Below are 23,822 nucleotides of genomic sequence, written 5' to 3'. Positions count from 1 at the left end.
GACCACCGGGGCAGGCCTCCGCGGCTCGGGGGAGACCACCGGGGCAGATTTTGGAGGCCAGGGAGAGACAGCGGTGGGAGATTTCTGCAGCTCATGAGAAATAGCAGCAGCAGGCCTCCAGGGCTCAGGAGAAGCAGAGGAAGCAGGCCTCCACGATTCTGGGGAAATTGCAGAAGCAGGTCTGCGGGGCTCTGGAGACAAAGCAGGAGCAGGCCTCCGCGTCTGAGTCATATGCCTGCGGGGCTCCGGAGACACCGCCGGGGAACGCCTGCGGGGCTCAGGAGACACCGCCGGGGAACGCCTGCGGGGCTCAGGAGACACTGCTGGAGCAGGCTTCTGGGGCTCCGGAGACACCACTGGTGAACGCCTTCGAGGCTCAGGGGACACTGCTGGGGCAGGCTTCTGGGGCTCAGGGGACACTGCCGGGGCAGGCTTCTGGGGCTCAGGGGACATGGCTGGGGAATGTCTGAGGGGCTCAGGGGACACTGCCGGGGCAGGCTTCTGGGGCTCAGGGGACACTGCTGGGGCAGGCTTCTCAGGTTCAGGGGACACCACCAGGGCAGGCTTCTCAGGTTCAGGGGACACCGCCGGTTTCTGAAGCTTGGGGGAAATAACTGGGTCAGGTTTTGGGGGTTCAGGGGAAAGGGCAGGTTTGTGTGGTTCAGGGGAAAGGGCAGGTTTGTGTGGCTCCCGAATGAGTGTTGTTTTCAGGGATTCAGTCTCAGCTTCTAACTGATCTTTCTGGTCTTCATTCCACTTTTCAGGTACTGCATGTTGTGATGTGATGTGATAATAAACGTTGCAATACATCTTGCTGGTAAAGAAACATTTGTGACAGTGGAACAGTTTTGCACTTTTCTGATAAAATATAAGTTTACCTAAACCAGCAGCATCCATTTCATCACAATACTCTGGGTGGATGGTACCCATATGAATTTGTATGTTTTCATAATCTGTCCCTCTGAAACTGCAGTGATCACATTCTAAACGCTCTGATGTTTTACGCAGTATCTGGAACACGTCCATTTTTCTATGGTCCGTTGGAGCTTGCACAGCACTACACGTCTAAAACAGCAAGCTTCTGTATTCCTGCAACAGAGGTAAAACAGTGCATATTTAGCTCATATAATACAAAATTTACTTTTTAAGTTTTGTTCATTTTGAATTAGCTTGATGCCCTTCTCCATTTTTAGAATAAAAATTAATAATAGCTAGATCAAGCCAATCCAGACATTTACAAACCCTCAAGATAGTTATGAAAAGTGTCATCACCATCTGAATCTTTCTTCACACAAAATCCACCTACTTCTCTTACATAGCAAATTGATATATGAATTTAATAAATTATTGAAGAAATACAAGTACGATTTCCCCTAGGCCTGCAAGTCACTGCACAAAGTGGAGTTTGTGCAAGTAATTTAAATTCTATTTCTGTTTACCAGGTGGGTCTGGTTGGTATATATTTATCAGCGGAGCGACTCTGCAAATAAACCACATGCAAGGGACCTATGTAACAAATATTTAGCTCATGGCACCATGTTCATCTGACAAACATTTCTTTGCTTGATATGAGAATATTTATACTACACATTTCATCTGAAAAGTAGACAGCACTTTACAAAGTTAATCTTTGCAAAACCACTGTAGGACTGTTATCTTCATTTTACAGATTAATAAACTATAATGAGAAATTAACCATCTGGGACAAGGCCACATAAGCATTTCATAAAGCTGTAAATAGAATCATGAGGTCCTGACTCTGTCAACTACTCTATTCACTAAACCCTCCTTTCCATACAGTAATTATTTTTCATGAAAAACACATTTGTGGCACACAAAATGACTGTAAATTACAAAACCATGCTGCAGTCTGAAGTCTGTCTACCTGCTGTTGTTACACTTAGGATTACCAACATTGAAAAAGCAGAGAAAAAAATATTTCTTTTTCAGTTTTTGTACATTTGACAGCCCTCTTTATAGGTGGTTTCTCCAGTATGTACGGGTTTTTCACACAATGGAAGGGAATAAAAATGTTTATAAAATAAAAAACTGACTGTAAAACCAAAACAAAATCACAAAGAGATTAAGACAGATGCAGTAGAATGGGTGACAGCGGATGGATCACTTGATGATTACGTGATCAATTCATTCCCTCTGGGGCACCTGGCATTGGCCACTGTTAGAAGACAGAATACTGGGCTAGATGGATCTTCGGTCTGACCAATGGCCAGTATGGCCATTCTTATGTAACTCATTTTAAAAAAACTGACTAGATTTCAACTGATAGCGTCTCCAACAGTGAAAAGTGACAGTGTGATAACAAGATGTCCAGATAAATTATTGCTGTAAATAGAAGACCCAGTCTAACCATATCCCATCAACCATTTTCACCTGTTTTCATCGGTGCCCTTGTACTGGGAGAGGAATGTGTGTGTGGTAGTAAATTATTAATAATATTATTGTTAATATTATTTATTTGTATTGAGGTAGTGTCTAGGAGACCCAGTCTGGAAGTAAGGTTGAGTCACTGCTCTAGGGCTGAGAAAAAAAACCTTCACATACGCACAGAAAAATGGTCACCCAACTGTACACTTCCGTATTGAGAAATAATTAATCTACCTAAAAGATGGAAGCTTTTTCTTTTTTCCTGGAAGACATGGCTTTGATTTACACACATCTTGAAACCACAGAATCTGAACTAGAAACATGGGTTAAAAAAAACTTTGAGATTTTATTATTTATTTTAATCCTTACTATAACTCTGGATGGTCTCACTACTCATACTAAATGTTCAATCCTTTTATGAATCCTGCTAAACTGCTGGTTTCAATTATATCTTGTGGCAACAAGTTCCACAGGCTAAATGTACATTATGTTGCTTTTTAATTTTATTGAACACCTTATCCTTTTATTGCGAGAATGGGTGGATAAGATGGGTCCTTTTACCTTTTCCATACCACTTATTATACATATCTTTATTATATCCCTCTCTATACTAAACCATCCCAAATCTCTTCAACATCTTTTCATATGGAAGCTCTTCCATACCCCTAATTATTTTGTTGTCTGTCTCTGAGCCTCTCTCTTCCTCCCTTCATGTCCAATTATTTTCAGAATTTCTTGATACATGGCATATTACTAAACATTCTTGGGAGGCTGAATTATTTTATACTTCAATGCATTTTATATTTATAGGAATTTCTGTGGTTTGACACTACCTTTTGGCTTTCATTGTCTCCCAAATGAAAGCATAAAAATAAGATGAGTCTGTAACAGATTGGGATCAGAATGCATCAAATTGTGAGCTCCATTTTTTATTGTAACCACCACACTGTGCTACATACTAAACATGTGCAATGTTGACTAAGTCTATGTCTACACTACAGACATTAGAGAGGCACAACTGTATCACTGCAGCTATGCTGCTGTAAGGTCTCCCATGTAGCCACTCTACGCTGATGGCAGAGAGCTCTCCCGTCAGCATAATTAAACCATCCCCAACAAGCAGCAATGGACACAGTGCTGTCCACACCAGCGCTTTTGTCAGTGAAACTTATGTAAGGGGTGTGGTTTTTTCACACCCGACTGACAAAAGTTTTACCAACAAAGGTGCTAGTATAGCCATAGCCTCTAAGACAAGTCTATTGTAACATATTGAGCCACTATCCTGCCCAGGAGAGGTGCTTGTCACCTCACTGAAGGACTACCACTGAAGGTATCAGAGCAATCTAGGCCAGTGGTTCTCAAACTTTCGTATTGGTGACCCCTTTCACACAGCAAGGCTGTGAGTGCGACCCCCCTTCTAAATTAAAACCACTTTTTCTATATTTAACACTATTTTAAATGCTGGAGGCGAAGTGGGGTTTGGGATGGAAGATGACAGTTCTAGATGCTCTACATAATAACTTTGGGACCCCCCTGTTTGAAAACCCATGATCTAGGCCCATTAATTTTAACTGTTCTCATCTGCTGATTACTCCCATGGATTTTCTACACAGGACCATCAGCATAGTTGGTAGATCTGCAGCTTCTCAGCCTGGATACATGACAAAAACAAAGGGGGGATTGCTTCTTTGAGAAGGGGACCATCCATCCTACATGCAAGAACAACCAGCTGGAGAGAGAGAGAAGGCAAGAGGGACTCTGCCTAGCCTAAAACACTGATAAGACCTCACACTTACAGAAAGAGTGACTAGAAGGGTGTGCATCTCAAGACATCTGAAGAAGTGAGGTTCTTACCCACGAAAGCTTATGCTCCCAATACTTCTGTTAGTCTTAAAGGTGCCACAGGACCCTCTGTTGCTTTTTGCAAAGATCTGTAACTTTACTGTTTTCTTAAGAATAAAGTGACGCTAAGAAATTCCTTTGCTAAGCCTGTGATTCTGGCTTCCCTGCCATGTTGTCCCTGATGGGGTTAAACTAGAAGCCAGAGTGCCAGCGTGTAAAGGACTGGGGGGCTCAGGAGGTCAGAGGCACTGATCCCAGGGTCTGGGGTGGCTACACTATGGAGTCCATGCAGGGTGGATTGATTTAAATCACCCATTTTAATCATGATTTAAATCCGCAAGCAAGAAACCTTGTTTTATATCATCAATTTTAGTGTTGTTTGTACAAATACATGTACTTTTTATTTTCCTAAAGAAAAGTGATCATCATTGGTTGGTAAGTATTAAAACATGTTCATTTCCAACTAAATATAGCCTGTACATTTCTGATCAATGTATCTTTCAATATTTTAAAACTAATAGATCTCATCTTCTCATCTAGTTTTTAGTCACAGAGCAGAAGAGGAAAACAAGCTGTTGGGGTTTTTTTTTTTTTTTAAACTTTTAATGAACTAGGTATTGAACTGAACTAACTGAATAAAGTGAAATGAAGGAAATATTCCTGCTTCACCTACGAAAGAGGCTACTGTTGTCAAAAGCTGGATTTTCATCTCAATATACTCTGGTTCCAGGTTCTTCACCAGGGGCTTCCACTAGTTCAGTGGTTTGACTTTAAAATTTTGCCACCAAACGTACTGTTTGATTTTTTTTTTAATTTAAACTATTTTAATAAATTATAGTAAATTTAGGCTTAGCATAGATAGACAATTTCAAATTTAATTTTAAATAGATTTATTTTAAAGAGAAAAATGTATTTAACAAATAAAAATATGATTTAAATACAAAACAGTCCCTGTGATGCTCTTTTTCAAGTACATTACATGAGGATATTTAATTGCCTGAAAATTCATCCCATGCCAGACAATTAGTTTTCAGAAACATTTATAATATAATTAACAACAACAACATTTTCTTGGTAATATCAGACTTAGAATCTAAGTTTAGCAAAAAATTAGATTAATTTAGCTGTAAAGATAGTTAAATTGGAAAGAAAAATTAAATTGGCAAAATCCATCTATAATCACATCTGAACATATTCTCCTGAACTCTTATCTCTCTTACTTTATTGCATCTTAATTTCTTTCCTTACTGACTTTTCTAACTCCTTTCCTTAAGATCTCCCAAAGTCACTGCTACTCAGGCACCTGCACCAACTACTATATAGTACTGCTGCCCACCTTCATAGATGTACCAAAAAGTGTTCACAAATCACACACAAACCATTTCAGGATCCACTTCTAAAATACCACTCAATAGACTTGCTCGCACCTTCCTCATATACCTAAAAACATTATCCAGACGTGGCCAAACTGTGGCTCATGAGCCATATGTGGCTTTTTTACAGTTAAAGTGTCTCACAGCCCACGCCACCCCCACTCCTTCACCTACCAGACTGTGCAGGGGAGTGGGGCCTCAGGGCATCTGCCCTGCAGCAGGGTGGTGGGATTCTGCCCTCTGGAGAGGGGGGAACTAAGGGCTTTAGCTTCACAAGGTGATGTCAGGGCAGAAGCGCAGCGCCACAGCAGTCACTGCCCCGCAGGGCAGGTTGTGCATTTCTTGCGGCTCTTGAGCTTCTGAAGCTTATTGTATGTGACTCGGAAGGTCAGTAAATCTGGCCTCCCCGACATAAAAAAAAAAATTATTGCCACTCTGAATAGGTTAATTTGCACCCCTCCCTATGGAACTATGGGATTATATAGCCCAGTGGTCGGCAACCTGCGGCACGCAAGCTGATTTACTGTGGCACGCTGCTGCCGGCCTGGGGTCCCCCCCGCTCAGCCCGCTGCCGGCCTGGATGGACGGAATCCCAGGCCGGCAGCGGCTGAGCAGGGCCAGCGGCGGGGACCCCGTCTGGCACGGGGCGGCAGAAAGAACCCCAGACCGGCAGCCGGCTGAGCGGCTCAGCCTGCTGCCGGCCTGGGGTTCCATCTGCCGGCCTCTGTAAATGTAAAATGAATTACTGGCACGCGAAACCTTAAATTACCATGAATAAATGAAGAATTGGCACACCGCTTCAGAAAGGTTGCTGACACCTGAGATAGTCCATCAAGTTGATTCTAATAACAAGTGACGGAGACAGTCCCTTAAAAATGGCATGCTGTAGAAAAACTCCTTTACTTGAGAAAACATTATCCTAAATTATTAAAAATGAACGAAAGTTTGCAATTCAGTTAACCTGTCTCTATTTCGAGCAGCCGTTTTTGTTTGCTTGCTTTTCTCGCCACTGGGGCAATGAAATCGGCTGCCGCCCAGGTCTCAGTACCGCACGGCGCGGGTTTCAAAGGCTGCTGTTTACATTAACTACAGCTTTCACCATTTTTTTTCTTTAGTATTTTGATTCCGCGTTTTCTATTGCTGTAAACCTCAATATAAACCTGGGGGCAGGGTTTACACATGTGAAGGCTGGGACCAAAAACGCGCGGGGGGGGGGGAAGTTCACGCCCCCACACGGGGGCAGCCCCCTCGCACTTCCGGCTCGGGCCCTAGCCAGGGGCAGCCCGGGGGCGTGTGGGGGGAGGGGATCCCGCAGCCCCGAAGAGTGGGGGAGGGGCCTGAGCGCGAGTCTGACCGGCACTGACCGGCCCCGAGCACTTTACGGGGGGAGGGGGGGCGGGTCTCCAGCGGGAACGGCCCCAGCACTGGGGGGGGATGCGGAGGCCTCGGTCCCGCTCCTGCCCAGAGCTGGTTTCCGCACTCGCACCCGCCCTTTCCCGGCCGGACTCACCGCGGCGGCGCCGCCGCAAGGGGCGGGGGGGGTGTCTCTCGATAGCGTTGTTCCCGCCGCTCCGGTGAGGCGGGGGCTCCGCGCGCGGCCAGACCCCGGGGTGGGCGCGGCCCCTCCAATGGCGGCGGCGGCGGCTGCAGGCCGGGCTGAGGGCGCTGCTGGCGGAGATGGGGAGGGGGCGGGGGGGAGAATAGGGGAGGCGCGCGGCCAAACAGCGGAGGCTTTATTGGGTCTCCGGCCCTTCCCGCTGCCCAACCGGAAACGCCGCAGCTGTCTCGGCCCCGCCCCCCACCGCGCGAGACCGCAGGCGCCCCCGGAGAACGTGCCGCTGCCTTCTGGTGTTGTGCGCGCGCACAGCGAGACGGGGTGGGCGGGCCAATGAGACAGTTGCGGCTGGAGCGGGTAGCGAGGGCAGTTCGGGTGGGGAGAGAACGCGCGGGGGCCGTTGCAGGCGGGGAGGCCAGTGGGAGGCCCCGTTCGGGGGAGCGCGCGCAAGGCTGGGGCAGGTGCCGCACGTGCAGCAGCCAGGCAGGGACCGATCCAGCGCCTGGGGTGGGAACCAGCTTGTGCCTAGTGAGGGGCCCTGGTGATGTGATTCGCGGGGAGGTGGCCCCTGTAATGGGTGGGAAAGGAGCATCTGTTACACACCCCCAGGCGGTGCCAGTGCCTCCCACTCACTGCTGCCCCTCTCCCCGCACCCATCCTTCACATTCTGGGGTTTCTTCTTGCTCCCTCCCCAAAAACTCCCTGAGGCACTGGCTACATTGGGAATTTCCCCTGTTTTCCAACTGGGCTACACACCACGGTTGTGACTCCAGGCTTTGCTCACCTACGCGTGGTGTTTGCATATTCTGATATGCCCAGTGGCTAGAATTGTGCAAATTCCCAAAGCAGACAAGGCTGGAGACCCAGCACGAGACTTAACTGGCTAATGTGGGTTTGGCTTTTGTTTTTGACAGAGGACCTGAAAACGGCACTTAGAATGTGTGATGCTGGCCGACCAGTTGCCAGCTCAGGCCAAGGTCCCCAGGTCTCAACAGAACACTGACAAACTAGCTGGCATCAATCTGCTCACTTTTGTGTTAGTATTGTTAAAATAGGTGTTTGTGTTTAGTCTTTATTGAATGTATGTGAGTTGCTGCAAGAGACATTATTAAGGGCACAAGAGCAAACTATCCCACTGCATAGGAAAGATAGGAAGTATGGCAAGAAACCACCCTGGCTTAACCAGGAGATCTTCAATGATCTAGAAATCAAAAAAGAATCTTACAAAGAGTGGCAACTAGGTGAAAATACAAAGGATGAAAAACAAATAACATAAGTATATAGGGACAAATTTAGAAAGGCCAAGGCATAAAACGAGATAAAACTAGCTAGAGACATAAAGGGTAACAAGAAAACATTCTACAAATACATTAGAAGCAAGAGGGAGACCAAGGACAGGATAGGCCCATTATTCAATAAGTGGAGGAGAGAATAATAATAAAAAATGGCAGAGGTGCTTAATGACTTCTTTGTTTTGTTTTTTACCAAGAAGGTAGGTGGTGATTGGACCATAGTGAATGCCAGTAAAAATGAGGTAGGATCAGAAAAGGCTAAAATAGGGAAAGAAAAAGTTAAAAATTACTTGGACAAATTAGATACCTTCAAGTCACCAGGGCCTGATGAAATACATCCCAGAATACTCACAGAGCTGACTGAGGAGATATCTGAGCCATTAGCGATTATCTTTGAAAAGTCATGGAAGACGGGAGGATGAAATTCAATAAGGACAAATGCAAAGTGCTCCATTTAGGAAGGAACAATCAGTTGCACACATACAAAATGGGAAATGACTGCCTAGGAAGGAGTACTGCAGAAAGGGATCTGGGGGTCATAGTGGACCACAAGCTAAATATGAGTCAATAGTGTGACGCTGTTGCAAAAAAAGCGAACATCATTCAGGGATGTATTAGCAGGAGTGTTGTAAGCAAGACACGAGAAGTAATTCTTCTGTTCTACTCTGTGCTGATTAGGCCTCAACTGTAGTATTTTGTCCAGTTCTGGGTGCCACATTTCAGGAAGCATGTGGACAAATCGGAGGGAGTCCAGAGAAGAGCGACAAAAGTGATTAAAGGTCTAGAAAACATGACCTATGAGGGAAGATTGAAAAAATTGGGTTTGTTTAGTTTGGAAAAAAGAAGACTGAGAGGGGACATGATAACAGTTTTCAAGTATGTAAAAGGTTGTTACAAGGAGGAGAAAGAAAAATTGTTTTTCTTAACCTCTAAGGATAGGACAAAAAGTAATGGGCTTAAATTGCAGCAAGGGAGGTTTAGGTTGGACATTAGGAAAAACTCCCTAACTGTCAGGGTGGTTAAGCACTGGAATAAGTTGCCTAGGAGGTTGTGGAATCTCCATCATTGGAGATTTTTAAGAGCAGGTTAGATAAACACCTGTCAGGAATGGGCTAGATAATACTTAGTCCTGCCATGAGTGCAGGGGACTGGACTAGATGACCTCTCAAGGTCCCTTCCAGTTCTATGATTCTATGATTAATCTCACTTATCTGTTTCCCATATTTTAAGATATTTGAGTGGCTATATTGGGAGCTTCTGTGACAGTGTAAATCATCAGACAGGAGAGAGACATTAACTAGTGTGCAGAGCTAGTCTCCAGCAGAATGTGTTATGTCCTGTCCAACAGGAAAGGTCCATTGACACCAGATGGACTAATGTGGGACAATAAAGAGGACAAATGACATTTGTTGTTTTGTCCTCCCTCCCCTCCAGTCACCCTGGAGATGAGTCATACAAGTGGTTTCGTCCCATTAGCTGAGCTTGCAGTTCAGAGCACAAGGGATGAGAAGAATAAAAACACCTACAAGAAGGAACTTGTATCTCTACTTGGACTCTGTGGGGCAGGTTACTAGGCATAAGTGAGCCCCTGGGTTAGCCCTAAAGGTCATCTAGATCTTGCTTATTATAGAAGCTTCTATAACTTTTTGAAATTTAAGATTGTAATTCATTTGTGCATATATGTTTACCTGCTTTAACTTTGTAAATAACTCTCATTTCCTTTTCCTATTTAATAAAATAGTTTATTATAGGATTGACCACACGTGTTGTCTTTGGTGGCAGTCTAAGGTGCAATTGACCTAGGGTAAGTGAGTGGTGCTTTGGGATTGGGAATAACCTGTGTATTGCTTTGATTCTTGGTGTAAGGGACCATCTATCATCTGGGTGGTGAGATAGATCAGAGTACCTAAGGATACTGCCTGTGACTCCATGTTTAGGCTGTTATAGTGCCCACAGAGTTTACATTTGATAATTGGTGGGCAAAATCTAAATATAGATCTCAAAACCAATTTGGGCTTTGTTTCCTGGGTCTTAACAGTCTGCCCCGAGGTTGGTACTCATGCTTATGAGTCACTGCAGGCAGCTTTACAAAATGAAAGGCTGGTTTTCAGCTCTAACTGGAGTCTTCACTACATTACTCCATAATGAACTAGTCTGCCAGGGATGTCTGTCACAACAAAATGGTTCCCATGGCATTGGAATATCATTGTGATTAAGAAGGCAAATGTTCATGAAGAGAGGTCAGAAAACATGCAGTTGAGTGTATACCTGTTGCTTGTCTGCTTTCTCTCTTTCCTGACCTCTCCAGATCCCAACAAGGCTTGTCCATCACACACTTTTGTCTTCTGGTGGGCTGTCATGATGTTATGACAGGCAATAAGCTTGATTGTACAGTGGCTTTTAGTTTAAACAGAAATTGTATTTGTGTTAATTCTTTGCTTTTTGCTAGGGAATGCAATATTGGAAACAAGTATATGAGCATATAAGCATAAAAGGGAAAGAAACGGAACAGTAACAAGACAAATTCCATCTCTGATTATCATTTGATCTTGAATCTCTATCCCTCCCCTTTTCTTCTTGGGCATTTTTTCAGCAGAATGCTCTGACCTCTCAAGGTTCACCAGCTTCCCTTCTTTCTTCATCAAGGAGTAGATCGGGGATTCTCAAACTGGGGGTCGAGACCCCTCAGGGGGTTGCAAAGTTATTACATCAGCCTCCACCCCCAAAACCTGCTTCACCTCCAGCATTTATTATAGAGAGGCTTGCTGTGTGAAAGGGATCACCAGTACAAAAGCTTGAGAACCACTACGGTAGATGTTATTTAGTCACCCATGGCCCAGGCTGGGATTTAGCTGGTACAGGCTGGTTCAGCATACCAGTCTGTTTAGGGGCTGCCTTTTCCTCCAGAATTTAAGCTTTCATTTAAAAAAAAAAAAGGAAATCGCTACCTGTTATGGTTGCTGAGATACACTTGGTTTATATTCTCAAATCTAACGGATTTAATGACATCTGCCTGCTTTTTCAGAGCCTTTACCAATAATTCGGAAGGATGTAATCTGCCCTCTACATCTTAATAGGCACCAACTCTGATGCCAATTGATGACAATGTTGGCATTTAAAATATTGTAAGGGGCTTCCTTTTCCTCACTGGCTGGGTTGCAGGTGGGAAATTGGAACAAAGTGTTCTTGTGGGTGATTCTGCTGGTCACTAGTTCTAGGGGTAGTAAACACTGCTGTGTTAGGGCTCTGACAGTATTAAAGTTTGTTGGATTTTTAGATAAGGTGGTCTCAGTTAATTCCTTTGGTACTCAGACGTTACAGTATTAACTATTTTACTGGTCATCAAAACAGCTCAGAGTGGAGATAAAGGATTATAATATGAAGATCTGCACATTCTATTGAGAGTGCTAGGCACTCATTTTGTCACCTCAAGAGAGTGGGCTTGGGAGAATACCACCATTTTTTCCCACCCCCCAATCAAGATGGAGCCAAATCGAAAGACCCTGGCAGAGCCCACCAGGATGTCAGTGGAGTATGCCTCACTGGGAGTCTGACCACACACACCCTCCCCCACAAAGAGAACCAAGTTAAAGAAGCCCAGTGGAATATACGAGCCTCCCTGAGGTGAAGCCAAGCCCAAGAAGACCTGAGAGTATGTATGGTCATATTTTCAAACTACTTTGAGTGGCATCTCATATTGGTGGATCCTATTCTATGGTGGATCTTGGAAGAGTACCACCATCTCTTCTTCACCCCCAAATATGACCTCCTTCCCATTACTACTGCTGAATTTTTTAGGGTCCTTTCTCATGGCTTCACATGATGTTAAGCCTTCTATCTTTATTAGCTGAAACAAGCAGGAAAACTGCAAGTTACAAAACCTGTTTAAATCCTTTGTTTATATAATTTAAAATATTAACAGGGTTAGTAAAGAAGTGAAAAACAAAGATAGTCTCAGAGAGTGGGAATCAATTTATAAATCAAAGGAAAAGAGAAAATAATGGAGGCCAATTTTTCCCAGATTTCATCAAAAAGGCAGCCTTTTATCTGAACTTCAACATATGGTCTAGGCATAAGAGAAGCAAAACTAATTTGCATCTTACAACAGAAAATGCTTTTTCTAACAAACATTGCTTGACATAGAATCATAGAAGATTAGGGTTGGAAGAGACCTCAGGAGGTCATCTAGTCCAACCCCCTCCTCAAAGCAGGATCAACCCCAACTAAATCATTACAGCCAGGGCTTTGTCAAGCTGGGCCTTAAAAACCTCTAAGGATGGAGATTCCACCACCTCCCTAGGTAACCCATTCCAGTGCTTCACTACCCTTCTAGTGAAATAGTTTTTCCTAATATCCAACCTAGACCTCCCACACTGCACTTGAGACCATTGCTCCTTGTTCTGTCATCTGCCACCACTGAGAACAGCCTAGCTCCATCCTCTTTGGGACCCCCCTTCAGGTAGTTGAAGGCTGCTATCAAATCCCACCTCACTCGTCTCTTCTGCAGACTAAATAACCCCAGTTCCCTCAGCCTCTCCTCATAAGTCATGTGCCCCAGCGCCCTAATCATTTTCATTGCCCTCCACTGAACTCTCTCCAATTTGTCCACATCCTTTCTGTAGTGGAGGGCCCAAAACTGGATGCCTCCCGTACTGTGCTGTCCCGTGTAGTAGTCTGGGAGCTGACCTTGTCTGTGAAGACCGAGGCAAAAAATGTTTTATATGCCTTCATTTAATTACAACAGGTTCTTGTCATAGTCTTAAAATCCTCCCTCTCTGGTCCAACATCTTTAGGCGTCCCTTTCTCTTCCTGGACCATCAGTATTTGTTTGATTGTGGCCATTAAACCCCATTAGTCATTTGGGGGACTACTTGAAAAGACCACTGTGTTCAGCACAAAAAAAGCTGTGACTCCCTTTTAGGTACAAGTATGATATTGCGAGGATAGTGAAACCTAGTCCTGCTTTCTCTATTAACATAATATGGATAACAAAAGGAACGTATAATGCGCTAGCTAGTGTGCATGTTTATGCCACCCATTCTGCTACATGGAAAGTCAGAACTGTTCAAAACGGTGATAGTCTCCCTCTAGTGGTTGGTCACTCAAAAGCAGCAGCCTAAACATGATGTCTGCCTTTATCATGATGAGTGAAGACAATAGTTTAAAAAATGATGTTAGTAGTTACTTGTCTGTAATATTAAAAGAAAAATTGTCTTTATTCAGAAAGTCTCATATTTTTCTATAGAGGGTTTATTGGTGAGCCTTAATACACATTAATACTACTACAGCTAAGTAGTGGAGTGTCTTTGGTTTCTCCTTCGAGTGATTCTGTACATATACGGTAGTGCTCCCAATGCACTCATATCAGACTTTTGCCAGCAGTATCGCTAGGCAGCGCATGCACCCCTACTCTCCTCATGCATTGAAACGAAGCCATGAAAGGGGCGTGTCTGGTGCCTCCTTCTCAGTTCCTTCTGGCTTCCTGTGACAAAAGCCAGAGCTGTCCATAGCTGTTTGCTTCAGTTATCCAGTATTTTCTAAAAAGCTTCTTCAATATAGTATCCAGAGCTGAACTCATAGACAGGCACTCTAAGTGTCCTGTTACTAAGATCTCCGGCAGTACCAACGGATCCTGCTGCTTCTTAGCCTTACCCTCCAGCTGGGGGGCCTTCGGTATCAGTTCCGTGGGATCTGCTCGTGACATCTTACCTGACCTGGTGTGGCTTAGGGAGGGATCGTGTCTCTTATGAGCAGCCCTCTGCAGGGATCTGCTTTTGTGCCTAGGAGAGTGTGTCTTACACTCAGGGTGAGGCTTGTCCTTAGGCTTCTGTGGCTCATGCTCAGAGGGGCACTGCTTGTCTGTGGAGGTCGCTGTACAGGGCTGACTCCTTGGCCAGGATCAGAGTGTGTCTGGGGTGTCATTTCCTCTTCCATCAAGAACTTGCGGAGACGGAGCTCATGGGCCTCGCTGGTTCTAGGGGGAAAGGACTTACACTTCACCGAGATGTGTGCTTCTCCCAGACAGTATAGGCACCATTGATGCTCATTACTGACGGAAAAGGAACAAGGGCAGGAGATGCAGTTCTTGAAGCCTGGGATCCTGGACATAGTCCCCAGGTGATGGGGGGTTGAGTCACCCAACTGGGGAGGGACTATACTATAACTGCATTAACTATTCTAAGTAAACTATAAACAAAGTATAAAACTCTTTACAATAGTGTAAGGCAACTCTCTTATCTAGGTAAGAGCGAAGGAGGAATAGGGGTTCCAACTCAGGCTATGTGGCGGTAAGAGGGAACTGGAGAGGCATTGACCCGCACGTCCTCCTATACCCTTGATCAGGAAAATGAGGAGACATACCACACACATGTGGGTCAATGGACACTGCTTGGAGACAACTTCTGGACACCTGTAAGAGAACTGATATTAAGTCACCTGCCGTGCAATATATGTGTGCACAATCACATGAAGAAAAATAAACAAACAGTTACTTACCTACAATAACGGTTGTTTTTCAAGATGTATCATGCACACATACATTCCATGACCCTTCCGCCTTCCCTGGCAATTGGGGCAGTAATTTTACTAGCAGCAAGAAGGAACAGAGAGGGACGTGACAGACACCGGACACACCCCTTTTATGGCCTCAGCTCAATGCATGAGGAGAGCTGAGGCCCATCTGCTTCCTAATGGCACTGCTGGCTGTGGTATTCCAGTAACATGAAAACCACTCAGGTTTAAATGCAAACAAGAACAAACTTTTATTCCAGGGGTCTGATGGGCATTCTAGGTGTCTCCATGATCCTCTCAAGGCCCTTCCTCCTCCTCCCCTTCTTGGCTCCAATTCCTGATTTCTTAAAAGAGCCATGCCTCATAAGCAGACATTCCCAAATACTACATTTCCTCCTTTTGTTTTTATACAACCATACAATAACACATTATACAATTTAAACCTTCAAAATTCCAGTAATTCCTCTGTATATTACACCACAAAGTCCTTCAACCAATTTGGTGGCCCACAGGACCGTAAAGGTATGCATCACCCTTGGGACACCTGCAGCTGGCAGAAGTGGCAGTGGAAGCAAAATTGGAGCCTCTACCAGAACAGGCAAAACTTCTGTTGGGGAAGGCAGTACCACTTCAGCTGCTGATGGAGCAACAGGTGTTTCCAGACCCATCTCACCTGTGATGGGCTCCCGTTATGGACTAAATTACTGATATGCCAATTATCAGAGGGGTAGCCGTGTTAGTCTGGATCTGTAAAAAGCAACAAAGAGTCCTGTGGCACCTTATAGACTAACAGACATATTGGAGCATAAGCTTTTGTGAGTGAATACCCACTTCGTCAGACGATTCCTGCGTCTGATGAAGTGGGTATTCACCCACGAAAGCTTATGCTCCAATACGTCTGTTAGTCTATAAGGTGCCACAGGACTCTTTGTTGATATGCCAATGGGACCCATCGTGCAATTCATATGTTACCACTCCCAGACGCCGTGTAACCTACATTGAAATTGAAAACTGTCACCCCAACTTGACTCCCCTGCATGGCCTGCATACATGTACCCATTACCCCACTGCCAAGGTCTTCACCCTAGCCCTCCCCTTGTCATCGGTACAACCTTTGGAGTATGCCCGATACTTCTGTACATGTTTATGAACCTCCCGTGGACCTATATTCTTGGGATTCTTAAGAAAGGGGTGTAATAAGTCTAATGATAAGCATTACTCTCACCTCAGCAGCAGCAAAGCTCTCGGTGGAACAGGCCATTAATGCTGTAATACTGAGCAGAGAGCGTGCAGAAGGGGCAAACCGTGGGATAGATGGGCCTGAAGTGCAGTCTTCAATGTAAGATTAAATCTTTCTACATCTCTGTTAGCCTGAGGGTGGTATCTGGGAGTAAAACCATGCCAACTGTGAATACGAAGGGGTCAATGCCCTGACCAAAATGGTGTCAACACTGTGGTTAATGCCTGGTGGACAGTGCGTAATGTGAAAGTGTGGCCATACAAATAAGGATGCCAACTTTCAATGTCCATATGCAGGCTAGGGCCTCCTGCTCTCCAGCTGAGTATTTCTGCTCAGCTGAGGAGAGAGCTTGGGAGGCAAATGCCAGTGGGTGTTCCACCCCCTGGTGGATCTGGGAGAGCACAGTACTGAGATCTACAGCGGTGGCATCATACATGACTAGGGCCTTACCAAATTCATGGTCCATTTTAGTCAATTTCATGGCCATAGAATTTTAAAAATTGTAAATTTCATGATTTCAGATATTTAAATCAGAAATTTCAGTGTTGTAATTGTAGGGGTCCTGACCCCTACAGAACTTCTTTCTTTTTTACAACAACAAGATTTGACACCCACAGAGAAGAGTCAATTGCTTCTATAATGTCCTCCTTGAGCAATAGATAAACCTCTGTGGCTACAGTAAGATATGCAGAATGTTGTATAATTGGGATGTCCAGTGGATTCACCCATGGACGATGCTCAGAGGTATGGCAACAGAGAGACCAGAGGAGACCTCATGGAGTGCATTTCTCCTATCATTCCCCACAAGGTGGATTTCTGTTTACTGTGTGTTTAATACTTGAAAGTCCAGTGCCTGGAACCATAGGCGCCGACTCTGTGGGTGCTCCGGGGCTGGAGCACCCACGGAGAAAAATTAGTGGGTGCTGAACACCCACCAGCAGCTCCCCGTGGCCCCGCCCCACCCCCCTGCTCCAGCTCACCTCCGCCTCCGCCTCCTCCGCGAGCGCGCTGCTGCGTCCTGCTTCTCCCCCCTCCTTTGCTCCCTCCCAGCGCTTGCGCCGAGAAACAGCTGTTTCGCGGGGCAAGGAAGGAGTGGGGAGGAGGGGAAAGGGGCACGCTGGGGGAAGAGGCCGGGCTGGGGTGGGGATTTGGGGAAGGGATCCAATAGGGGCAGGGAGGGGGTGGAATTGGGGCGGGAACTTTGGGGAAGGGGTTGGAATGGGGGCAGGGCCGGGGCGGGGAAAGGGTGGAGTCAGGGCGGGGCCAGGGGGCAAGCACCCACCGGCGCCGGAGAAAGTTGGCACCTATGCCCGGTACAGATCCAGCCTGAGAATGTTGGCTCCAGAACAGGCCACATAAAGTGGGAACATTCCCTCTTCTCACTGATGATACGTCACGGGGAGATCCATCATCCTCAACAGAGTGATTTTCCCATTGCCATATCTGGATAGTGTGGACTGCACTGGCTGCAAGGTGAAATAGGCAAAATATATATGGTACGTGGGTGTAGTTTACTAGTGACACTCATGGTCCAGTGTCCACCAGCAGCAGTATCTCCACACCCACTAAATGGCAAGGGCAAATTTTAAAACTCTCTCAGTCCCATGTAACCAAGTTGATCCCCTCAGGGATGGAATCTTCCTCCATCTCCTGGTCATCCATATAGGTGATGGCTGGGGCAGAGCGACACCATTTGGCAAAATGGTTAAGTTTTCCACATCGGCAGCACATTTGTCCCTCAGCGGGACACTCCCAGAGCCCCTGACAGTGCCGGTCTCAGCAACACTTGCTGCAGTGAGGACTCATGTCAACACTCTGCTCCTGCATCCGCCAATGATTAGAGTGATTCCCCTCATTAACCCACACGGTTACCTGACCCTCTGTCAATATGCTGTGCCAGGGTGGCTTCAGTGATGGATGGTGTGAATGAGGATCCTGAAGAAGAACCTGGAGAGGTCTGGGTCTGTGAAAGGGTCTGAGCCTCTTGAGTTGCAAGTACAAATTGACAGCCAATCTCCACCACCCTGTAGTGTCAGGGAATCTGGTCCATCAGGAGGCACTCCTGCAAATGTGGGGATGAAATCCGCTCCATAAATTGATCCTGAATTATCTGATCAGTTAGGGGTGCAAATTTGCACAGAGCTGCCAGTTCCCAGAGGCTAGCTGCAAACTGCCAGACTGACTCACCAGGGAGTTGCCTTGCTGCTGAAACTTAATGCGTTCGAACATAGCATTGGGTGTAGGTGAAAGTGGGCTGCTAGTGCCTCCAGAGTGGAGAAGATCCAAAAGCCTTCAGCACATGGAGTAGAAGTGTGTGCTGGTGAGCTTCAGGTGCCACTTCCAGACCAGCTGCCTTCAAGTACACATCTAATGCTGCAGTTCACCTGGTCCATGACAAACGTGGGTCTCCTGGTAGCACCAGGAATGGGGCAGGTGTAATCACAGAGACTGGGAATTGCCCGGTAGCCGGGGCCACCCCTGGGTCCAACATCTTGTTGCCATTGTGGTATTCCAATAACTTAAAGACTGCTCAGGGTTAAATGCAAACAAGAACAAACTTTTATTTCAGGAATTTTATGGGCAGCCCCTCTCTATGTTTCTCCAGGACCACCCGGGGCTCCTCATCCTCCAGGCTCCACTTCCTGGTTTCTTAAAGGAGCCACACCCCATAAGCAGCCATTCCCAAATATTACACTGGCGAAAGTCTCAAACTCAAGTGCATTGGGAGCACATACACCTGCAGTGGAATGTATATGTGCACAACACATCTTGAAGAACAACAGTTACTGTAGGTAAGTAGCCATTTTTTCTTGAAGGTCCTGAATTCTATCCTCAGTGCCATACCTGTACATAAGAACATAAGAATGGCCCTACTGGGTCACACCAAAGGTCCATCTAGCACAGTATCCTGTCTTCCGACAGTGGCCAATGCCAGGTTCCCCAGAGGGAATGAACAGAACAGATAATCATCAAGTGATCCATCCCCTGTCGCTCATTCCCAGCTTCTGGCAAACAGAGGCTAGGGACACCATTCCTGCCCATCCTGGCTAATAGCCATTGTTGGACCTATCCTCCATGAATTTATCTAGTTCTTTTTTGAACTCTGTTATGGTCTTGGCCTTCACAACATCCTCTGGCAAGGAGTTCCACAGGTTGATTGTGCGTTGTGTGAAGAAATACTTCCTTTTATTTGTTAAACCTGCTGCCTATTAATTTCATTTGGTGACCCCTAGTTCTTGTGTTAAGAGACGTAGTAAACACTTCCTTATCTACTTTCTCTACACCAGTCATGATTTTATAGACCTCAATCATATCTCCCCTTAGCCTTCTCTTTTTCAAGCTGAAAAGTCCCAGTCTTATTAATCGCTCCTCAAATGGAAGCTATTCTATACCTCTAATAATTTTTGTTGCCCTTTTCTGAACCTTTTCCAATTCCAATTAGAACCCGAACCTTCAAATAAAACAGAAGGGGTTGATCTTGCACTAATCCTTGTGTGCAGGGTTTGCCTGGCCCTATTCTATCTTCTAAATGGAACGGAGTATTAAAGCTTGTCTGACGGAGATGGGATATGTTACTCCTTTTTGTTTTTATTCCTTTTGAAGAGGGTATTAGTAATTAGCTCTATAAATAAGTTGTAAACAGGAGGGGTAGATTTGCTTGTTATCCATGTTGCCTTGGGAGGGAGAAAGTTTTGTGCATCAAACACTTGAAACTGTATAGCTGTTGGCTTGCGTATTGTTTACTTGTTGATGCTAGCCAATAATGCTAGCAGTCTTAAAAGTACAATGTTGTTTGGCATTCTACTTCATAGCACTGAACTGCTGGAAAAGCTCCAAGACCCAGGCAGAGAGTGTACAGAACAGATACATTGTAAATTGAGTGTAGGGATATTGCATATACCTTACCTGGATTCATTTTATACTAATGCTCAAATTGGAAGAGAAGTGATGCTATTCCCCCCACAAGTTATGGTAAATTCCAATTTATTTCATTTTTGCATCCAGTAATGTTTAGAAGTTGGGGAGTATCGTACCCACCCATCTCTCCTAAATTACCACTGATATGTACATGAATCCAGCCTCTTCAGGGCTATGTAGCTGTAACAGTGCTTCTTGTAATGAATCTCAGATGTCACCTGATTATTATTTGTTGCATCAGTCCTGCTAGATGTATGCCCTGTTTAGTCAGTCAGTGTTTACAACCAGCCACTTTCTGCCAGAATAGTGCTAAACTAGACTTCAGTGGAGTTGCACTGATTTACACTAGCTGAGAGTCCCTCCTTCAGCATACAAGTCTGAGACAAAATGAGTATTTAAAAGAGAAGCACTGTATGAGTTGTTTACAAATAACTCAGTCATTTTGCTCTGACTATAAGGCAGACATTTCTTAAGGAAATGCAATGTCTGGAGAACTATACAAAAGCTATGGAAAAAGACATTGCAGCCAAGCATGCAGAAGCATAGAAAAATGTCATAGAAAAGTTTTAAAGGGACCATGCATAGAATGTGTGCATCCCAGAGTAGGCCATGGAGATGGATTCTCTGGAACTCAGTTAGATTTATATTGGCCTCCTAGAAATTATGGCAGTATGTGAGCAATTAAAAGTGGTTTGCCCACACCCAGCAACTTTGTATAAATGGTAATTCATTAAAACAGGCCTTTATGAGGGACATGCACTGCAGCCGAGGGTGCTAAAGGTGTTGGCGGATGTGATTACAGAGCCATTGGCCATTGTCTTTGAAAACTCATGGTGATCAGGGGAGGTCCTGGATGGCTGGAAAAAGGCTAATGTAGTGCCCATCTTTAAAAAAGGGAAGAAGGAGAATCTGGGGAACTACAGGCCAGTCAGCCTCACCTTAGTCCCTGGAAAAATCATGGGGCAGGTCCTCAAGGAAAATTTTTTGAAGCACTTCGAGGAGAGGAAAGTGATCAGGAACAGTCAGCATGGATTCACGAAGGGCAAGTCATGCCTGACTAACCTAACTGCCTTCTATGATGAGATAACTGGCTCTATGGATGAGGGAAAAGCAGTGGACGTGTTATTCCTTGACTTTAGCAAAGCTTTTGATACAGTCTCCCACAGTATTCTTGCCAGCAAGTTAAAGAAGTATGGGCTGGATGAATGGACTGTAAGGTGGATAGAAAGCTGGCTAGATCATCAGGTTCAACGGGTAGTGATCAATGGCCCCATGTCTAGTTGGCAGCCGGTATCAAGCGGAGTGCCCCAAGGGTCGGTCCTGGGGCCGGTTTTGTTCAATATCTTCATTAATGAACTGGAGGATGACATGGATTGCACCCTCAGCAAGTTTGCAGATGACACTAAACTGAGAGGAATGGTAGATATGCTGGAGGGTAGGGATAGGATACAGAGGGACCTAGACAAATTAGAGGATTGGGCCAAAAGAAACCTGATGAGCTTCAACAAGGACGGAAGAATCCCATGCATTGCTACAGAGTAGGGACCGAGTGGCTAGGCAGCAGTTCTGCAGAAAAGGACCTAGAGGTTACAGGGGACAAGAAGCTGGATATGAGTCGACAGTGTGCCCTTGTTGCCAAGAAGGCCAATGGTATTTTGGGCTGTATAAGTAGGAGCATTGCCAGTAGATTGAGGGACATGATCATTCCCCTCTATTAGGCATTGGTGAGGCCTCATCTGGAGTACTGTGTCCAGTTTTGGGCCCCACACTACAAGAAGGATGTGGAAAAATTGGAAAGAGTCCAGCGGAGGGCAACAAAAATGATTAGGGGGCTGGAGCACATGATTTATGCGGAGAGGCTGAGGGAACTGGGATTATTTAGTCTGCGGAAGAGAAGAATGAGGGAGGATTTGATAGCTGCTTTCAACTACCTGAAAGGGGGTTCCAAAGAGGATGAATCTAGGCTGTTCTCAGTGGCAGCAGATGACAGAACAAGGAGTAATGGTCTCAAGTTGCAGTGGGGGAGGTTTAGGTTGGATATTAGGAAAAACTTTTTCACTAGGAGGGTGGCAAAGCACTGAAATGGGTTACCTTGGGAGGTGATGGAATCTCCTTCCTTAGAGGTTTTTAAGGTAAGGCGTGACAAAGCCCTGTCTGGGATGATTTAGTTGGGGATTGGTCCTGCTTTAAGCAGGGGGCTGGACTAGATGACCTCCTGAGGTCCCTTCCAATCCGGACAACAGGAATGTGGTTGGTCATTCCTCTACTGCTTTTTTGAACTTTACAAGTGGAAATGGGGCTCCCCAGTGTGAAACGTATGGGTGTAAAAAGGAACATGTCACAAATGAGTTAAATTGTTGAGCACCAAGTAATTTTATGCTGCTAAAATTATAATCTAGAGAAAAAAATTCAGTTAGACCAAATTATTAATAAGCTTTTTATGATAAAAGTTTAAGGATGTGCCCCCCCCCAATTTGTCACACAAAGGTTCTTACCATGGTTTAGGAGACACCCTGCCTTACAGCCACATTCCCAAGCATCTGGCTCAAAATGTGTTGCTGGAGTCATAATGTAACAACCGTAACTTTTAATTTTGTATTAATGCATTTTTGTTCACACTCCAGAAAATGCATTATTGCAAAATTAAAAAGGCATTGAACTACACAAAATATTTTAGAAAAAAACCTATGAATTTGAAAACTTATATTTAAAGCTTTACATATAAGTAATTGATCCCATGGAGACTTTTGGGGCCAGATTCTTTGATTCAACATGGTCACCTTGTACACTCCCAGCAGAGAATTCACTCTCTGTAGCAGGAATCTCCTCAGAGTATGCCAGATCAGGATGGTGACCTGTCGGGGGTGGGGGAGGGTGAGAAAAAGCATAGCGGAGCGGAGGTCTTCCATGCCCAGTCCTATGCTTGCATAAAGAGACTTTATGCAAGGCTGGACAGCCCTGAATCAGGGAGCCACAACTGGCACCTTCTGGCTGCCACTCTCAGCTCACATCATTAAGCTTCAAGCAGTAGATTCTACTACACCTACCTTTCTATTAGCAGGTTAAAAATGAAGTGAATGATGATTCCTGCTCCAAACCGCTTTCCACAGGCAGAAAGTTCCACCTGCGTCAGCAATAGATGATTATGGCTGTGATCCTGCAAGTGGATCTGGGTGGGCAGATCTCAATACTCGCATAGATCCAGTTGCAGGATCAGAGACTTAGTTGTCCGGATACAAACCTGATCATGTGATACTGATATCAGGCTTAGAACCAGCTCCCTCTCCCAACGGTTTTCCTTTTACTAACTTCAAAGACTTATTTTCTCTCTCTCATATATGTGAATGTCCTATGGGATTAGTTCTGGTCTTCAATAGCTAAAAAAGCTTGCCATGAATACAAACTAACGTATGCTGCAAAGGGTGGACATTGTGCAATTATTTAACTTTCATTTTTAATAGAGCACTCTAATAATTTTTGACAGCTCAAGAGTAATAGTCAATGCTGTGAACATAGTACTCCTGAGGAGAGATTTGCCCAGCACTTAGCCCTCCCCTCAAGTAGGCTGGCTTCAGGAATGTGGATGCTTGTTGTTATAAAACAACATAGAAAAACTTGAGTTCAACCACTTACTGCACAGAGTCCATAGAAACAATCTAGTGAGGCTGTGATCTGTCTTGCAGTCCAGGCAAGTAGGAAAAGCCAGC

General features: G+C 45.1%; 1 protein-coding gene across 1 annotated transcript in view; it reads right to left on the bottom strand.

The window, feature by feature from the left end:
• Positions 1-7,362, bottom strand: part of CHAMP1 (chromosome alignment maintaining phosphoprotein 1) — a 10,061-nt gene extending 2,699 nt beyond the window's left edge. The window contains exons 1-2 of the mRNA XM_029910536.1: positions 7,111-7,362; positions 17-1,089 (exon numbers count right to left, since the gene is read on the bottom strand). Of these exons, the coding sequence (XP_029766396.1) occupies positions 17-1,026 (1,010 nt within the window). The 5' untranslated portion in view covers positions 1,027-1,089; positions 7,111-7,362. The remainder of the gene's footprint in view (positions 1-16; positions 1,090-7,110) is intronic.
• Between the last annotated feature and the right edge of the window lie 16,460 nt (positions 7,363-23,822).

This window comes from Terrapene carolina, unplaced genomic scaffold, assembly GCF_002925995.2.
Source record: "Terrapene carolina triunguis isolate 2854851 unplaced genomic scaffold, T_m_triunguis-2.0 Scaffold21, whole genome shotgun sequence".
Classification (NCBI taxonomy): Eukaryota; Metazoa; Chordata; order Testudines; family Emydidae; genus Terrapene; species Terrapene triunguis.
The sequence above is the reverse complement of the archived record's forward strand: the minus strand, read 5'-3'. Positions and strand labels throughout refer to the sequence as shown.